The sequence below is a fragment of the Myripristis murdjan genome, chromosome 16 (genome assembly GCF_902150065.1).
Source record: "Myripristis murdjan chromosome 16, fMyrMur1.1, whole genome shotgun sequence".
NCBI classification, from domain to species: Eukaryota; Metazoa; Chordata; class Actinopteri; order Holocentriformes; family Holocentridae; genus Myripristis; species Myripristis murdjan.
The window spans coordinates 744,730-765,544 of NC_043995.1; the positions used below are offsets into that span (position 1 = coordinate 744,730).

The window sequence follows — 20,815 nt, forward strand, 5'->3', positions numbered from 1 at the left end:
AATCCAAGATTTGACATTCCTGGCATACAGGCTTATATCCACTGGGAACCGACTTCCAAAGGCTGGGTAAGAGAGGGAGGGAGAGAGAGAGAGAGACAGAGAGAGAGAGAGAGGGGGGGGGGGGGGGGGGGGGGGGAAGAAGGGAAGTCAGAGGACGTAGGAGAGGCCATGCATTATTTATTAGTGCAGTATGGTCAGAGGAGGATTATGGGAGCTCCAAACCAGCCAGCTCTACTGGAGCCTTTCCGTCCTTCACTGGCCTCCTTAGTCTTCTTCATTCTCCACACATTCCTCCTCCTCTTGTCTTCTTTTTTCTGACCTTTTTCAGTGGTCAACTTTTAATCCCAAAAATTCTCATCAAGTCTCACTGTACACTGTTTAAAGTACCCCACTCAGTTTCAAGAATTGACTCAGAGTTCAATATGACGAATCATATTGTGTCACTGTTTGAAAACAGTTTCACTTTTCATAGTCACAGAAGCAGCTAGTCATTTCAAACACAAATTCAAACTTGAAAATTAAGGGATTTTGATTACATGTTGTGAAATCTTTACTCCCCCATATGAAACGTGTAATAATAACAAGAATAACAGCTATAATAATAAGTGTGGCATTTATCTGCTCTCTGATCTGAGCTGCTGTTAACTTGCCATTTCTGAGGCTGGTGACTTGGATGAACTTGTCCTCAGAAGCAGAGGTGACTCTTGGTCTTCCTTTCCTGGGTCGGTCCTCATGTGTGCCAGTTTCGTTGTAGCGCTTGATGGTTTTTGCGACTCCACTTAGGGACACATTTAAAGTTTTTGCAATTTTCCGGACTGACTGACCTTCATTTCTTAAAGTAATGATGGCCACTCGTTTTTCTTTAGTTAGCTGATTGGTTCTTGCCATAATATGAATTTTAACAGTTGTCCAATAGGGCTGTCGGCTGTGTAGTAACCTGACTTCTGCACAACACAACTGATGGTCCCAACCCCATTGATAAAGCAAGAAATTCCACTAATTAACCCTGATAAGGCACACCTGTGAAGTGAAAACCATTTCAGGTGACGACCTCTTGAAGCTCATGGAGAGAATGCCAAGAGTGTGCAAAGCAGTAATCAGAGCAAAGGGTGGCTATTTTGAAGAAACTAGAATATAAAACATGTTTTCAGTTGTTTCACCTTTTTTTGTTAAGTACATAACTCCACGTGTGTTCATTCATAGTTTTGATTCCTTCAGTGAGAATCTACAATGTAAATAGTCATGAAAATAAAGAAAACGCATTGAATGAGAAGGTGTGTCCAAACTTTTGGCCTGTACTGTATATATATATAGAGAGAGAGAGAGAGAGACAGAGACAGACAGACAGACAGACAGACAGAGGTTTTCCAAAAAAAAAAAAAAAAATCACCAAGAAATTGAAAATAAAAATAAATGATTTTGAATTTTGTTCAGAGGGTGAAATAAAACTTTTAAAAATGAAAGGCCATCCAGCCCATGGGCTCCTGGATGTCAAAGAGCTAAAGTTGAAATGCTTTCTTGTCTGGTGTGTTAACTGACTGACATTTTGTGTTGTCTCTGTTTTTGTATTTCAGGTGGCTGTTTTGTAAAAAAAAAAAAAAAAAAAAAATGAAGACAAAGATGCTGAGAAGGAGGATCCAGACAAATGAGAGAACCCCCAGTTCTCTTGATCTCTTGATTTAAGTTATTACCTTCACAATGTGTGGATGTGTGATGGCGTGTGGCAGAGAGACAGCGTGCGCGCGCGCGTGTGTGTGTGCACGCATGCCTGTGTGTACATATGGATGCATGTGTGCATTGTTTGATGGTACCTAAGATTTCAGGCTATCATTTGCAATTTTTGTTTACTTTTTATAAGGTTATGATTACTCATATATCATTGTCACAATATCAACAAAAGGACCTTACTATGGTGCATATTGTGTTTTGTGTTTGTAACTAGCTACCTATTTAAGAATGTATATTTGTATGTACAATATACTCATCAAGAAAATATATATAATGGACAATTTTAATATTCCTACATCTTAACACCAGTATACTGTCCTTGCCAAGACACACACTTGAACAGACATACAGAATACACGCACACAAGCAAAAACACAAACACAAACAAAACTAATGTACACAGTTCAGAAAAATAATCAAAATGTTGTAGATGCTTTTCATTTCTTTGTTATAAGGTTATGGTTAAATTGCTGTAATTGTTGACAGTAATAATGTTAATATCAGTATCAGTGTGAATTGTAATAGGAGGCTTTCACGTGGCATAACACACTCTGGCAGCCATATTGGAGGTTCACAGCTCTGTGAACAGCTGATTATGTTTCTAAATGTCTGTCTCGACATCAGTGAACAGGAGCGGCGTGGCTCAGGAGGTAGAGCGGTCGTCCGGTAACTGGAGGGTTCCCGGTTCGATCCCCGGCTCCTCCAGAGTATGTCGAAGTGTCCTTGAGCAAGATACTGAACCACTCACCGCTCCTGATGGACAGCTGGCGCCTTGCATGGCAGCCTCTGGCATCAGTGAGTGAATGTGAGGCAAAAACATTGTAAAGCGCTTTGAGTGGTCTGTAGACTAGAAAAGAGCTATAGAAGTGCAGTCCATTTACATGGTTCATTTTGTAGCTGTTTTCAACTGAGAGCTGATCTTTTCATCACTGATCGTGTGTTTGTATGCTGTCAGCTTGCTAACTAGCTAACCATAGTGGCTGCTCACCTAGCTATCACTGTCTTCTTAACACACTAGATGCTAGTGTTTAGTGGCCATATAAACTAGGCAAAAAAAGTTCTGCACCGCTTTTTCAGTCTATAATTTCTCCCCTTTATTTATACCCAATAGTGTTGTATCTTATAGCGTTGTAAAGCCTGATTCGTCCTCTTTCCAATGAGATACAACTTGTAAGGATCCTGCATTTCTGGAATGAGTGACACTGGTAATTGTGTGGGTAGCGACCAATTTTTTTTTTGAGAAAATCCCCTGCAATATTTTTTCAGTTGATCCTTTCTCCCATTTAACAATACAGATTGGTGTTGTCTTTTATACCATTAGAAAGCCTGATTAGTCCCATTTTTAATGAGAAATAAGTTGTAAGGACTGTCAATCGATTGGTATGACCAACATGGCTAAACATGTCCCCTCCCCCCCTCTTTTGAGGGGAGCAAAATCCCATTCAGTGTGTTTTCAGTGGATCATTTCTCCTGTGATAAGACCAGTTGGATTTGTGAGTTATACTGTTGGAATGCCAGTCCCCTTTACAATAGGGTGTAACTGTAAGAATGAGGCAACACAGCTAAACAGGTGGGAAGCAAAATATTTTATTCATTTTCTCATTTTGCCATATGCTGTCAATTAAGAGCCAGTTAGGTACACCTGTGAGTGCAATTTAAATTACCAACAGAAGAACACTGAAGGGAATTTTGATTGACTGAAAGGACATTGAATGGGATTTTGCTCCCCTCAAAAAAAAAAAAAAAAAAGGGGGGGGGGGCATGTTTAGCCATGTTGGTCATACCAATCGATTGACAATCCTTACAACTTATTTCTCATTGAAAAGGGGACTAATGAGGCTTTCTAATGGTATAAAAGACAATACCAATCAGTATTGTTAAATGGGAGAAATGATCAACTGAAAAAATATTGCAGGGGATTTTCTCAAAAAAAAAAAAAAAAAAAAAAAAAATTGGTCGCTTCCCACACAATTACCGGTGTCACTCATTCCAGAAATGCAGGATGCTTACAAGTTGTATCTCATTGGAAAGAGGACGAATCAGGCTTTACAACGGTATAAGATACAACACTATTGGGTATAAATAAAGGGGAGAAATTATAGACTGAAAAAGCGGTGCAGAACTTTTTTTGCCTAGTATATTTACATTAAAGGGATGGTAAACTAAATTATGTAATTTTTTCATTAAATATTATCATCATTGGGTGTAGTAAAACATCATGAAACTGTGAGAATCTTAAGTCCTTTCTATGCCGAGAGAGGCCTGATGGTTCTTTTCTCCTGACTCAAATGAGCAGTTTTTATGGGGATTAAAAAGTTATTTTCACACGTAAGACTTGAGTGATCCAATCAGAACATCACCTCAGTTTTTATTACTCCCACCCTCATTTGATTGACTCTTCACCTGTTCCTGATATTGTTTGCTAGCATGCACTAGCTTCCACAAAGAACAGCAACAGTAACTGTCAACATGTTAGCATGGCAGGATAAGGACTATACCAAAGTCAAGAACAGGCGGGTGCTAGCAAAGGCTTCCATCTAATTACAGACTCAGTCATGGACTTTCTCACATCAACTCTACAACTACAAGCTTCCAAGAAGTTTTTAGCAGGTTCTACAGCAATTTTAGATAAGAAAATATTAGGACATGATTTTGTTGCAGTGCTAGTTCCAAGAAACTCTTTGGGCAAAATTGAATCGTAGGCAACTGGACTTGTATTTGTCTTAGGAAGATGTTTCGCCTCTTATCCAAGGGTCTTCATCAGTTCATGCGCAAATACAAGTCCAGTTGCCTACGATTCAATTTTGCCCAAAGAGGATGATGACCTGGATAAATGAGAATATCCATAGATAGTTCCAAGAAAGTTTCACTAGTTTTTTTGTTTTTTTTTTTAAAACAGCTTAATGAAAATTACTTTAAATTACTAAATTACTGTAGGGTAGGGTGATCATATTTTCAGCCCCCCAAACTGGGACTTGTAAGTGTGCCACACACACATGCATGGGCACGTGTATGCAGCATTTTCATCAGGATGGGGGATAATAACTTCAGCACTCAGCACACCTACCAAGTGTACCTTTCAACACCATGGACATCACCTCAGCAGAGAAAAAATAGTTTTGTCTCCCAAAATCAACCAAAACATAGTTGAAACTGTACAATAAAACTGTATTATAACAATAGTAAACACAAAACAAGAATTGCATTGGTGTAATATAACATATGTATTGATCATCTGCTACCTTTCAAAAAAAAAAAATAATAATAATAATACAGGGTATTTGTCAGTGTGCACAAGCACAGGCTACTGGATAAATGGCTGCTTTTGACGCACTCTATCAGTAAATCTGTACTGAACATGATGTCATTGGTTTCCAAGGGTCATAATATTGAAGGTAGAGGTCAGATTGCTTCTACCCTGGCACCATTAGATTCAGCCATTTGAGCTGAATATTTTTGGCATATAATAGATGTCTGTTTGATTTGAATTGCTGGTGTGAATAGCAAAAAAAAGACAACAACAACAAAAAAAAAGCAAAACAAAACAAAAAACACAATTTGTTAGCGAATGTAGAAAAACGGAACATTTTAGTCCACTAAGCTCTGCTGGAATGGATTACTGTTTAAAATGTATCCCTTAAAACATTTAATACAGTTAGTGACTTTCAGGAACTCTCAAATCTTGGTGGATGATGAACATAGCACTCAGAAATAATACTAAATAATAAAATCCCCATTTTTAACTGGGTTTACCATCCCTTTAACAATAGCTATGTCCCAATTCAGAAGTGCCTCCTTCTGACGTTGCATTTCTAGACTGCATACATCATAGCTGATGTACACGTTCACAGTCGTATTCTATGGTTTTTTGTTTTTTTCACTGAACCGGAATTACTGTATTTCAGTGTGCTGATGGTTCAACCAGTGAAGTTTTATGCCCGTCCAAGTGTTGGAAATGCTTAAACGGACTGTCAGGTAACATCGCATTTGGGAAACGGAATGGTATTTTTACTACCAGATCACTGGCCACCTTAGCCTGGTCTCTATACCCCAAGAATCATGCTGTATTTCATTGGGTTATGATCATGTTTCTATGAGATTTACCAAAATCAGTGCTTTTCCCACCTATGGACCAAGACCACCGGGCAACCAAAATAACATCAGATTGGCTAACTGTCTTTTAATTTATCGATTCCATTTAACATTTCTGGATAACAGAAGAAATCACCAAATTTCACCTGCTTTCGATAACGTCAACTCTTCATGGCTGCTGCCGTGTTCGTTTATTTCTTACTACACACTGTAAAGGCATCATTAGAGAATCCAGCCAATCAGAGATGAGAGCAGTTCCAGACCTCAGGAATCGCCATGTAATTAAAAAGTTTGGCCGAATGTGGTGATTCAGTAGGGCTGAATCCAGGCTATGGCTACCCAAAATAGTCCTGCCCACTTTGCAACTCTATAAGCAACTATTAGCATGAGCGAAGGTCTAGCTTTCACTCCTCTGAAGCCTCCTTCATGAGCGGCGTCCATTGAAGAAGGTGGCCCATGAATTGGGACATGGTCAGTTGTTTTTGTACTAAATACTAGTCAGCTAGCAAGCAGTATGTTCAGTTATGGCTTGAGTCTTTTCAAGCCATAACTGAGTGTTTAGTAGAGAGTAGAGACTAGTATTAAAAACAAGACAGTTTACTGTGTCACAATAACCTACATTTGGAAAGAAATCTTATCACTCTATTCACTTTCACTTAGATGGTTAGCTAATGGATCTATATCCATACTACAGCAATCTTTGCACAGCCATCTCTCTTTCTAGCCATACTGATGTATGTCTAGATATTATTTGTGTACAACCTGTTTTCCAGTGGACCTCCATGATGATGCCAGACGTTGTTGCTGGGCAATATGATGCAGTTGCAAAGCCTCTAAATTATTTTGTCTCTGCTGGAGATGTTGATGGTGCACACATACAATACAGGGATAGCACCAACCAATGTGTGTAAGAATACCAAGGCAATACCGTAAAAGACATCAATTCTTTGTGTCTGGGAGACACAGGGGTATGTGCATATGGGTAATGTACGAATTAAACATGGGCAATACCTAGCATTGGTGCTTCCATGTATGAGCTAATGCGTGTGATGGGTACAACACCAAGGCAATAGATGTGCGATGTCTTGCCTAATTTGGGCTATGACAATCCTCCTTTTGACCTTATTTGATATAATCCAAAAAAATATCTGCAATACTATGTCAGATATGACTGATTTATTTCAATAATAACTGGAGCTTGACATTTCAGGAAGCATCAGGGTGTGAATGTGATTTGGTGAGCATTAATGTGTGTAGTGTGTGTACATGGTGGTGTAGGAACTGATGAAATGTATTCACCAAGATGTGTTCTCATACTGAGACTTCCACCATGTGTGCCCCTCAACATCCTGTAAATCTCTGTTTTGATACCCTAACTTTTTATGATACCACAATGAAGGTCAACTATGATCCATCAGCAGGCTGTTTATACATCCTGCTAGAAGATGTTTATACTGTTTATTGGGCTTTCTTTTCTTTTTGTGTTTTGTGTGAAAATATCCAATAATATTAGATCTAAGAGCATGGTGGTCAATGTGAAGTACTATCAAGACAATGACTTCCTCTTGTCAGTCAGTTTGATATCTACTGATACAATAATGTTGGCCATGCACTAATTAGTAGACAATTGGACGATACTGTGGATATGCATTGTGGATGACTTGTCGCTGATTGGCCTTTTTCGACCAACAAGGAACTGGTTCTGTTCCAGTTTGTGGGCCTAATTTGAACCATTCTGAGCATTTCAACCAAAAATAAATTGGTTCAGAAACTGAAAAGATGGTTCCCTAATGGGACCAAAAAATAGTAGGACCTGAAGTAGGAACTGTGAAATCAAGAGTGGGTATGTATTATTCTATCAACTGAATCGCCTAGACATCACGCTAACAGCTACAACAGCCACTTCTGGGTAGAAAACTGGGGGTTCATTTGTAATGTGTGGGCTTGTGAAATCGGCAGATTTGATTATTTTTGTGGTCTTCATTCAGCCGTAATTATAATATTCAAAACTATACAGTTAAACACGATGGTCAGGGAAATCTGTCATTTCTGATGGGATTATTTTATGTTTATACATTGCTTAGTAAGCATCTTTCAAAAGCCAAACTATACAACAGTCCCATCTCAATGCTAACATTAAGATGGGCTAACTGCTAGTCTAAGCTTAGTAGTTTAAGACGAAACTTTGTTCTTCACAGATGGAGATCAGAAAATCTGACCCTTTCTCCACTCTTTACCATTATCCGACACCCCCAAACAAGATTTCACCGTTTTCTCTTGAGTTGAAAGGACATCTTAGCTTTTACTTGTTCTTTTACCAGTTTGCTCCATGCATTTGAACTTACATGGGCATGATGCATACGTTTTCTACCAAGAAGTTCTTGTAAACAAACACTGTGATTTGGTCTATAGGGAAAGATGGCGATGATGGAGATATCAAAGAGTATGCAGTGGCCTGCAAAAGAAACTATTGCCTCAATTTTGGTGTAAAATGGTGTAGAAAAGGCCACAGGAAAAAGTAGATTGTATCTTAAAATTTCTGAAGAGTTGGCAAAGGCTGGATTTGTCAGAACCAAGGACTAAATTATCAACAGATTTTTTTTTTTTAAAAAATGAAGAAATACAGAGATTCCAAAATGCACCTAGTGAAAAGTGGTGCTTTTCACTATGTGGGGCGGTTAGGTAGATGGCACCTTGGCTCTAAGAATACCCAACACAACCAGTTCTGTTTGGTTAAAAAAAGTTATCAGAGGACACACACACACACACACACACACACACACACACACACACACACACACACACACACACACACAAATATATACACACACATTCATAATATAGATGTCTTGCCTGCTAGGATAAATGTTTCACACCCATGTGGTTATAGCAGCTATAGTGTAAATTTGCAAATTTTCTTTTCAAAAAAAAAAAAAAAAAAAAAATCGATTTGCCCCACATACCAGCCTGTATGGTTACTTTTATGCTCCTGCATTGCCCTTAATGATATATACCCTTGCTTTACTTGATGCACAGAGCATATCCCCTTTTCTAATGAGTATAAATATTGTCCCCAGTTTTGACCCTTTACCATATATTGAGGAGAGCGCATAGACCCACTGTGCTCAAAGTTATCTCACAGCTTTTAAGTGTCATCCGTAAGCTGTGTGTGTGTGGTGAAAAGGGGGAGGAGAGGCAGTTGGTAATGCCAGTAAAGCAGCGTGACAGAAGAGGGTTAATACCATCGAGCTGTACTAAGACTGCCCAGCCTTGTATGGCTTTAAGGGATTGCAGGCAGTATTAGCAGCTGAATAATTATTTTTGATATGTTTCTCCTTGTGCACACTTTCTGTGTGGCACATTGCTCCCCCATTCCCCCCTTCCATCCCTGAAGCAGCTTTGGCAGCCCGCAATATTTTATGAAAACGTATATTTTTGAGTGCTGCGTGGGCAGAGTTCCTGAATGCACTCTTCAAACTTGAATGTTTTTCAGATATTTCAAATATAGCCCTATGAAGGAAAGACTGGGAAATTGTGTTGAAATTGCACATTTAGCACTGTGACAGTCAAAATGAGAGAAAATTTGGCATTGTAATGTCACCTCATCCATGAAGGTGGCATTAAATTGTTCAGTGAAACGGTAAAAGAAAAAAAAGAAAACATCAAAATCAAAGATGGAAATGCTGACAGATTCCCTGGTTTGGACATACTTTGGAATATGTATGATAGCCATATTTCAAATAAACATGAAAATGAATCATTTGCTATTAGACTGTATAAAAAGGCTGTGAAACGCCTTCTAAAAAACTGTTTCCACTATGTTAGCATACAGGGTTGTGAACGTCCCCTTGGCACTATCTAAGAGGATTGATACATGAATATATAAACACATCTATTTTTGGCCTTGTCAGTTTCTTAACTGTGTAAACATAAATTATAGCTTGGAAAGGTATTTTTCACTGTGCTGAACACTGATTTTGTGTTTTAAAGTTTTGTTTGTTTGTTTGTTTGTTTTTTTAAAGCAAAAAAAGCTTCACTTGCATATTTTTGGTTTTCTTTTTGTAATGCTGCACTGAAAATCCATCATTTTCACAAGTGGTATGGAAAACAGAAGTGTTGCCAGTCACTTCATCAAGTGAAACAATATAGTATACAGTAGAATAGCTGTTGCATTATTTGTTACAAACTGTATGTAACGTTATTATGGAAGATGTAATGTCCTTCTGTAAATGTTGTTTAATGTTTTACCTGAAATAAAGTTTATTAATACTTCAGATGTGTCTGAAAATCCTCCCCTCTACCCTCTCTTTCTCTAATACTGTGGGTTGATACTGTAGTCCTGGTCCAACTCACATTACATTATATTTGTTGAGACAAAAGAAAACAAAGGCTCGAACACTGATTTCTCTCCAAGGCTTACAGCAGTCTTGAAAATAAAATCAAACATGTTTTGATATTTAACCCTTTCAAACCCAGGAGCCTGTTGACAGACTTTTTTTTCTTTTTTCATTATTAAATAGTAAATAAAAATATTTTGTATTTATTATTACAACTTTGCTAATTTTCTGATGTTTGCTATTTTTTTCTTTTCTTGTTTTTGTTTTGTTTTGCTTCTTTTCCTAATATTGTTTTGTTTTGCTAGTGACTATTTTACTAATTTCTTGCTGATTTGGGTGTAATTTTTTCTAATTTGCTAATGGCCTTTTCCCCATGTTTCTGAAAGAAATTTAAATTTGCTCAGGTTCCAAAGGGTTAAATGCTTGTGAAAGGTTTCTGAAGGCAACTGATGTCAATCCAGAATCACTGATTTTAATAAGTATAGTTCACTCATCATTGTTTAATATATGCATTTTTTTTTTATAATTTTTTTTCTTTTGCTAATTTTCTACTAATTTTCTCTTTTTTCCAAATTTTTTTTATGTTCCCATAATTTTGTGCTAATTTGCTAATTGTCTTTCCATCTTTTTGAAAGAAGTCAATTGTCTTTGCTCAGGCTTCAAATAGTTAAATACTGCACAGGCCTCAGAAACATTTCTATTTAGAAATATGGATCCTGTGCTGTCTCTGACCTCAGTTTATTTCAGTTCTATTGAGTGTCTTTGTTTTCCTGTTACCTGACAACAACTTCTCAACCAGTTCCCAAGAGGTTTCATATCACAACAAGGCAGTACCCATCCCCTTGAAAAACTCATTTCCCTCTCAGACAACTTCATACGAAAGGCAACACCGATAAAATTAAAGCAAGACCTTCTGGTAACACCAGTTGGTTGGAGTGCTTCTGCCTCTCTCCTGAGTGCTGCACAAGGAACAAAATCTTCCAGCATTCCTGTGTCAGTATGCATTTTACACTTTTTGCTTTTCTCCTCCTGCTAACACACAGACCTCAGTGCCAGCTGGAAAGCCTTGCTCATCTTTTCTACATAAGGGAACATCAGTAACTTGAACTGATTTCCCCTTGCAGAGTCTTAAGCATAGTTTCCTTGAAAAAGGCTGAAAACTGGAAGTTATGTCGACTCTGTGCTCTCTAATTCCATTATTTCAGCGCAAAGAGCCATTCGGCACCATGCATGTGCATTTGATTTAGACTCCAGGGTGATTATGACATTCCTAGGTGGCACAGGCAACTTTTCAAGTAAGATAATCAGTCAACAGTTCAAGGAATCCCAATCTCCAATTGCATCCCAAGCAACCCCATCTGAGAAAATGATGCCAGACATATTTGATGACCAAAATCAGCTAATATTTGGATCTCAAAAGACCTTATATTACAGCACAGAGCCATTTGTCTTAAAGAATATGGCACAATGTAGTCACCCAATAGTCTCTCAAAATTTATCATATAATATGTTACACTATTCATAATAGTTTTTGATGTAGAGAAATGAATACAAAGCACCCCAGGTCCTTTCCTAACAATGCACTACCATGCACATAGACAAGTGGAGGACAGGAGCCTATTTTAATCATGTAAACAGAATACGAGTTAACAATATAGATTAAACTGTGTGGACGTAGGAGTAAAAAAAAAATGAATGAGAATAGCACAAATAAGCTCATAAACATAGCATAAAAAAACATAGTATAAAAAAATGAATGTACAGAATAGTAGCAGTATTGATACCAAGAAAAAGAATGAATGAAAAACAATGCAGACCTATACGAAAATAGAAAATAGACCAAAGAATATAATATATATGAATTAATAAAAAGGCAAAAATTACAAAAAATGTTGTATATGGTGCATATACAAAATGTAATGAATGTGAGAACTTGAAGGACTATCTAAGGACAGATCTTTGTTTTTAATAGTTGTATTTAGTTGTATTTAGACACAGTGCTGTTCATGCCTTGATGCCTATTGAGAGGACCTAACTACAACATTCTTCTGCAATCAGTAAAAACATTAGGAAAGATGCTGACCTTCCCTTAGTCTCCCATCTGTTAAGTCCCACCCATCTGAAAGGACATGAAGGAGGGAGGGAGGCAGAGCTGTGTGTCAAGTTAGCCAGTGAGAAGAAGACAGGAAGCAGCTGCTTCACCTGACACAAGGATCTCGAGGTTTTTTTTTTTCTTTTCTTTTTTTCGTGCTATCTTTTTTTTTTTTTTTTAATGTGATATGGGGTAAATGGGGGAGTTAAATAATATCACATTTTAAAAAGTAGATTAACTATCCCTTTTGGTCATCACCTGTGCCCTGTGTAATTGTTTAAAAAGACAATTGTTTTTAAAATTGTCTTTTTAAACCTACAACTCTTATTTAGGCTATTTTACCACTCTTTTTGTTAGCCCTCCTATACACTGTAAACAGTAAAAAATAAATAAATAATAATAAAAAAATAAAATAAAATAAAATAAAATGAAATAAATCAAGTTATAATTGTGTTAATAACCTATGCCTTTTAATATGCTGCAAAACGACATTCTGGAAAAACAGCATCTGTGTTGTAGCATTCAGTCTCCAACACGAGTGAGACTTTTATTTAGAAGTAAGTTATGATCGGAAGTTTATTCTACTCTAAGTAGCTTGACGAGTGAGAGAGAGAGAGAGAGAGAGAGAGAGAGAGAGAGAGAGAGAGAGAGAGAGAGAGAGAGAGAGAGAGAGAGAACAGGTTTGAACAGCATCTTTGACGCTGTGTCGGGCAGACTGAGAACTGGATCTGCCCGATTTGAGTTCATAACTCGGTACTGACTGTGGATTTATGCTGCACAAACTGACTGACAAACAAAACCAGGGATTTTTCACATTTTCAACTGACCGTGGGGGCAGCGAGACAGCGGACTAAACCCGTATTGAAGTTAACGCTGGAACCTCCGTTTCCCAAGAAAGAAGGTCTGACAAAGAGCTGGGAAGTAGCTCGCTGGTTGGCGAGCGGAGGTAGTTCAGCAACAAACTGAGGAAAGTATGGCTCTGGTTCATTTCTTCACCATGGATTACAGCAAAGTCGCTCGTGCGAGTGTGACGTTTTTATTTGTTTCTCTGCTTGTAAACCGAGGGATTTTACGTGTGAACGGACAATACGGCGGCGGTGACCGAGGAATGTCAATACCGGAACACGGATTTTGCCAACCGATTTCCATTCCCCTGTGTACGGACATCGCATACAACGAGACCATCATGCCCAACCTGCTCGGTCACACCAACCAGGAGGACGCGGGGCTGGAGGTGCACCAGTTCTACCCGCTAGTCAAAGTTCAGTGTTCTCCCGATTTAAAGTTTTTCTTGTGCTCCATGTACGCGCCGGTGTGCACGGTGCTGGAACAGGCGCTGCCGCCCTGCCGCTCTCTGTGTGAGCGAGCGCGGCAAGGCTGTGAGGCGCTCATGAACAAATTCGGCTTCCAGTGGCCCGACAGCCTTGCATGCGAGTCGTTCCCGGTACACGGCGCTGGGGAGTTATGCGTCGGTCAGAACATGTCGGACCGCGGCGCTGACTCGGACGGCCCGACGCCGTATCTCACTGAGCCTCCTCCTTATGATAACCCAAATGTGAAGGGCCAGTTCAAGTGCCCGACCTCGCTCCGAGTGCCGCCGTACCTCAACTACCGGTTCCTCGGGCAGGAAAACTGTGGCGCCCCTTGTGAGCCCAAAAAATCCCATGGAATGATGTACTTCAGCGAAGATGAGCTGAAATTCGCCAGGATATGGATTGGCATCTGGTCAGTGTTGTGCTGTGCGTCCACTTTGTTCACAGTGCTCACCTATCTGGTGGACATGAAGCGCTTCAGCTACCCAGAGCGGCCCATCATCTTCCTGTCCGGCTGCTACACCATGGTGTCCATTGCCTACATAGCTGGATTTCTACTGGAGGACAAGGTGGTTTGTAATGACAGGTTTGACAATGACATCAGGACTGTGGTGCAAGGCACCAAGAAGGAGGGCTGCACCATCCTCTTCATGATGCTGTATTTCTTTAGCATGGCCAGCTCTATCTGGTGGGTTATCCTGGCTCTCACCTGGTTCCTGGCAGCGGGGATGAAGTGGGGCCATGAGGCCATCGAGGCAAACTCTCAATACTTCCATCTGGCAGCGTGGGCCGTGCCCGCCATCAAGACCATCACCATCCTGGCTGTAGGGCAGGTGGATGGAGACGTGTTGAGTGGGGTTTGCTTTGTTGGCATCAACAGTGTGGACGCCCTGAGGGGCTTTGTCCTGGCACCCCTGTTTGTCTACCTGTTCATCGGCACCTCCTTCCTCCTGGCTGGCTTTGTGTCGCTGTTCCGCATCCGGACTATCATGAAGCACGATGGCACCAAAACGGAGAAGCTGGAGAAGCTGATGGTGCGGATAGGGATCTTCAGCGTTCTGTACACTGTGCCCGCCACCATCGTCATCGCCTGCTATTTCTATGAGCAGGCCTTTAGGGAGCAGTGGGAGAGGACTTGGATCAGCCAGACTTGCAAGACCTACGCCGTGCCCTGTCCCGTACAGAACCACCCCAACATGAGTCCCGACTTCACCGTGTTTATGATAAAGTACCTCATGACGCTTATTGTGGGTATCACCTCCGGCTTCTGGATCTGGTCTGGGAAGACGCTCAACTCCTGGAGGAGGTTTTACACGAGACTGGCCAACAGTAAACAGGGTGAGACCACCGTGTGATGTGCCTTCATCCTGGCCCTCACACAGGCTGCTTACTGTCGAACTGAATGATAACCCCTGTTTTCTTTTTTATTGTTTTTTCCCCAACTTATCAGAGACACAAGGTATGTTTTTAATGTACATAAATATTTTGTGAGATTTTTGTAAGTATATATTTGTATTTAAAGATAAAAAAAAAAACTTTCTTTTTAAAAAAAAAACAAAAACAAAAACATTTTTTGCATACTTTGGACATAATTGAATTGTATTCATCATTAAGAGCCAGCTGAGCATGGTCTTATGACCTGACTTACTTTGAACACCACTGGAACAGGAGTGATAGTGTCTTTAATCAGTGACCTGCCTGTGAATGTTGAGCCTATTCTCGGCAGAGTCCCGTGGAAAGCAAGTGTTTCCTCGTGCCTCCTTCTTATCCTGATTAATTGGCTGTAGATTTGTCCACTGTGCAGCAGAGCAGGGTTTGAAGGGAAAAGCGCTGCCGTTTTTGAAAAGAAATGAGGTGCAGGTCTTGAACGTGAATCATTGTTACAGAAGGCTATATAGCCTGTAACTCAGGCTTGGACAGAACCAACATTCTTTCCCCAAATACTGCACAAATAACTGCACCAAAGTTTAAGACAGTGGGTTTGGAGATTAAAAGTAGATATGAGCAGCATGAACAGGTTCTTTTGGGATTTTAATTAAACATCTGCTTAATCATGCAGTTTGGGTGAAGTTACTGAGTTGTTTTTTTTTTTAATACTGAGCAAAATGCAAATCTCTAAAATATACAAGACAACTGCCAAAAGCTGAGCTGAATCCTTATACTTGACTGAAGAATATAAAATCCGTAAGCAGATATTTTGGCTGTATAATAAAGATGGCTGTTTAAAGCTGTTGCTCATTGGAGGGGGTGTTTTAAAGGACCATACCATTGATTCTGAGTGTTTGGCCAATTTACTACAATTTCCCAACATCTTACATTGCAACAGACCATTTTACAAATCATGTGGGGGGCACTAAGGATTTCACAACCTACAAAAATCCCTTGATTTTCAAATTTGAATTTTTGGTTGCAACAGCCACCCTATAATGGTCTGCTTCTGCAAGTAGTTGCCATTCATAAACCACACCACTGATAATTGGCTGTGTAGAGCAAACATTTCCCAGGGGCCTTTTCTGGCAGGGAGACAATTTCACTCCACCCAATTTCAAGTCATCAAAACACAACAGTACTGGTGCTTTTAGGAAAACTAATGTGGACAACTTTATTACAGTGATGGAATACTGGTGTGAAAAAGTTTGGAATCTCTGAAAGTTCATACTCATATTGTACTGGAACAAATGGAAAACAATGGCTGGATAAAAGGGAGGAAAAATGATACTGATGTTCTAAAATATTACTGCTTATTTGGGCAAAGATGAACAGAAACATTAAGTTAATATACTTTATAGATAATTCCCAAAACATACAAAGTCACTGGTATGGTCCCTTTAATGTGCTCATGCCATGTTCATAAACTCATGTAACTTTTAAAACTGTAGGAGGACGGTTTGGGTTATTTGGATGGGATTTGAGACAGATGCTGTTGAAGCAGTTGTAGCTGATGGTGGGACAAAGCAGGTCTGACCTGTGAGCAGCCACCAGCTTGTGTCTATTTCCCTGCAGGAGGAAGGAAACTCTGTGTTAAATATGCAGAGCAGCTTCTTTCAGGGTGGAACTGAAGCAGCTGGTGTTGGCCTCAACTCACACACATCATAACTTGTGTTCTCATCTCATACTCTTCCGCATGGTACTTACGTTTAATAATAATCCTTTTAATGTGTTGCTCTCCAATACAGTCTTTGAAATAATTTCTTTTGCATTTGCTATCAAGAGAACCTTTATATTTATAGAAAAAAAGTCTTATATATCCCACATTGATTACTTTATGAGAATAAAAAAAAGCAACAGCCTCATCACTGCAAAGCTTTGTAAAATGTCTTTTTTCTGTCTCTCCCTCACCAAAATTGATAGCATGAGAGGGAAATCAGAAAGTATTGCAACATAATGCACTATAGGTTATTGACTGGTTTTGATTTTTTCAGGGCGGTTACTGATTATTTGTAACCACAAAAACTGATATTTAGTGCCAGTATTCATTTGTTGTAAAATTTTAAACTTGAGCTATCAAAATTTAATTCCCCTTATTACATTAGTGAAAACTTGCCAAAATATATTAGCAGAAAACAACCAGAAAAGTAGCCAAAAAATAGCACAAAAAACTCTTGAAATTTTGCATTTTTAATTAAAAAACTATTCATAATTGTTCAAATTAAATCGAGCAGTACAGAGCAGTACTTCTCCATCAGATTTCTTGTGTTTCATTGCTTGTGAAAAGCCTTTAACAAGCGTTTAAATCCAGGAATAAAATGAAAATTGCAGCCCTTCTGTTTAAAAGGCAACACACTACAGCTTGACACAGTGAAAGGGGAAATGAAACTTGTAACCATGTTATCAGAAAAATTGCCCTGCCTACTTGCTTTTGTTCTGCTGTCTTTCGGATGGAGAGGTGGAATGGTTTTCGTATCGGCCATGATGTAAATCAAAATTATGATACCAATTGTTGGAAAAATCCTGAACATTTGCCCCGATAATCAGGCAGGACGTATAATCGGAAGATCCCTAAAGACACAAATTGTTATGTTTGACTTTTTTTTGCTGAGTCCAGGATCAAACAGTGAACTTTCTGTGGCCACAGTGCTTGCTAATCAAATGCAGTCCTTTTGCTAACTCTGAAATGGGCTCCGGCATCACTGGAATGCAGTGGAAACCCTGAGAGACCTTGCATGTACTCACAATATGGCTTTGGCTCTTAAAATAGCTTTTGACTTTCATCTGTCAGCCATGTACACTGGACAGCTGCTCGCATCATTGTTCCAGGTTTCTCTTAGTCCTTGCACCCTTGTTTTGTTTTCTTTTTTTTTAATCAGTATCAACTTCAATCTTTAGAAACCTGATCAAATCCACTTGATTTCTTTCAAAACAAGGTGAAAAAGGTGAGGAGCAAAATAGTAAGAAATGAGCAAGAAAAAAAATAGATAGGGATTAAGTGAATTTTGTTCTTAGAGGTGAAATAAAAACCTGAAAGAAAATCTTATCCATGGCTGATGGGATTCAGAGGGCTAAAGTGTACAACTGCATGATCTTTTGAATTGGAATGGTACCACCACATGCACTTCATCTTGCTTTGTGTGAAACTGAAGCATCAACGGTCTGGAATTTGGAGAGACAGAAGAGATGAAAGAAGATAGTTGACCAGCACCGGACCTCAGGAAGTAAAGCACCAAGATCGACTCAAAGCAGCTTGTTCTTCATTGTCTCATTAATAATCTACTACAATTTGTGATGCTTGTGTGTTTACAGTCACAAAGGCCAAAGTTTCAAAAATGTGTTTGAAGCATTCAGCATTTTACTTTCTCAGCAATGCAATTTAAAAAAAAAAAAAAAAAAAAAAAAACTTGTATCTCAGATAAGTGTGAATAGAGCAAACTGTTGGATTGTAAACATGTTACGAATATAAGTACTATGTGGCGCTGTCTTTTTTTTATCTCAGTATTTTAAATACAATCTATGCACAACCGAATTGCAAAAATTGCCAGACTCTAACCTTTACTCACTCATAAAGTTGTGACATGTCAGTGAAGTGACACAAATGTAAATGAAAAGATTGATTTTTGACATCAGGGAATCAATAATTGTGAGAAAAAGATTCACTGTCTTATGCAGAATTGCTTCTCTCCCTCACCCTTAAATGTTTGGCCTTGAAAGTAATTAGATAGTGCTAAATTTGAATTTATGAGGGCTTAATTTCACCAAACATTTGATCTGCTTTCAATTATCTATCTAAAGTATTAGTTCACTGATTCTTGGGAATTTGGATAAAACAGGTTTTAATTTTGAAAAAAAAAAAGTGTGTTAAATTACAAAATCTGAAGGTATATCATTATAGGCCAAGGTCTTGGCTGTTCAGCAATGTACCGGTGCAACCTCCTCATTTTGCATTTTTTTTCATAAAATAGGTTTTTCCAGTTATTAGGCTACTTTGTTTTTGTCAACACCGTCACCGTAATGTTTTTTTTTTAATTTGAAAAACATATTTTTGTATTAAAGAGACTATTACTTTAATAACTCAACAGCACCAAAGAAACATATTGTAAGCATATTCATTTAAAACCAATATAACTGCCTCTGACAGTGGTGACACTAATCTGACGGTGGTGACAGTTGTAAAACATACATTTCCAAAATTTATACCACTCAAGTCAATGGCTTCTTGCTTAACAACTTTATTTAACTATTTGGTACAAAAAATAACAATCCTGAGCACTGTTCTAAGCATTTTTCAGACTTCAGTCATCACCGTCACACAGAAAACCTGACGGTGGTGACGTCTGACGGTGGTGACAAAAACCTGCTCTTTCACATGATAAGCATGAGCTGTTCACATTAGCCAGCTTGTTTTCGCCCTGTTGCTACCTGCATCAGACCTCTTCTTAAAAAGTATACATTTATTCCATAATCTAATCTAATATTTTTTATACAGAAGTGACGGTGTTGACAATTTATGGTTGTGACAGTAGCAGTGTCCAAAAATATGAAGAGATTTAAGAGAAAATAGCAAACTTCCAGGAGCCTGAGTGGTCTTGAAGCATGCAGTAGAGCTGAAGGTTTGAAAAGGGCTCCTCAGGAATGTGACTGACCTTGTAGTTTTTATTATTATTTTATTATTTCATTATTATTTTTTAAATATATATCTGACGGTGGTGACGAATATCTAGGACACATTTTGAGTAACCACAAAATAATAGTAAATATTGTTCAAAACCCATCGTTTGTAGTTTTTAATACATATTATGATGTACTTTTTCATGTGGTAAATATATTATTCCATGAAATTATTACTTTTTGTTGTTTTAATCAAGTTGAAATGATTATCTCCTGTCCGAGGACAACTGGTTTTGTAGGCCATGGGACAACATATAATCATTAAATTAATACAAATTAAAAATAAACCTATAAAAGAACCTTACAAATGTGCAAAGGACCCCCTGATTATGCCCTTGATTCTTTTTATTCATTAAAATGTTGTAAATTTCCAGCAGAAATAGCATTTTTCTTAGTGGGACATGATTTATCCAAATTCTCAAGAATCAGTGAGTTACATATGACCCACAAATAGAAAAATAGAATAATCTAGTTGATAATCTTCATATTCAAACCTCCCGTTCTAAGACTAGAACGGGATCCTTCCAATTCCAGGCTCCACGTTTGTGGAACAAACTTCTGGTCTCAGTTTGGAGAGCAGATTCTCTCTCTACCTTTAAGAGTAGACTTCAAACCTTCCTTTTTGAAAAAGTGTATAGTTAGGGTCGGCCCAGGTTGCCCTGGACCAGCCCTTAGTTATGCTGCTATAGGTCTAGACTGTCGGGGGACTTCATATCATGCTCTGAGCACTTTCCTCTTTCCTAATCTTCCTCTTCCCTCTTCTCCCCCTCTTTGTTTCTCTCTCTCTCCCCTCTCCACCCAACCGGTAGAGGTAGATGACCGTCCACCCTGAGTCTGGTTCTACCTGAGGGTTCTTCCCGTTAATGGGGAGTTTCACCTTGCCACTGTCGCCAAGAGCATGCTCAGGAGGGAATCTGTTGGGTTTCTTGTTTTTTTCTAGTGTAATCTGTAGAGCATGGTCTTTACCTGCTCTACCTGTAAAGCGTCATGAGATAACCTTTGCTGTGATTTGACGCTATATAAAGAAAGAAAGAAAGAAAACCTGAAACCTTACCTCTGCACTGGACCAAAGATATGGTACTTAAGTTGATACTTACCTACAAAGCTTATTTACAGGTTAAAAAAGGTGATTTATCCAAAAACCAGCCTTA

The 20,815-nt window shown here is 38.8% G+C and overlaps 1 protein-coding gene across 1 annotated transcript; it reads left to right on the forward strand.

The window, feature by feature from the left end:
* Positions 1 to 12,925: 12,925 nt before the first annotated feature.
* On the forward strand, positions 12,926 to 18,742 carry fzd1 (frizzled class receptor 1). Its single transcript, XM_030071492.1, has one exon. It carries the CDS (start codon positions 13,223 to 13,225, stop codon positions 14,915 to 14,917), a length of 1,695 nt encoding a protein of 564 aa, XP_029927352.1. The 5' UTR covers positions 12,926 to 13,222; the 3' UTR covers positions 14,918 to 18,742.
* The last annotated feature ends 2,073 nt before the right edge of the window (positions 18,743 to 20,815 follow it).

What these genes read in the sequence shown, in the direction of transcription:
- fzd1 (XM_030071492.1), top strand. Translation starts at nt 13,223, where the DNA reads ATGGCTCTGGTTCATTTCTTCACCATGGATTACAGCAAAGTCGCTCGT.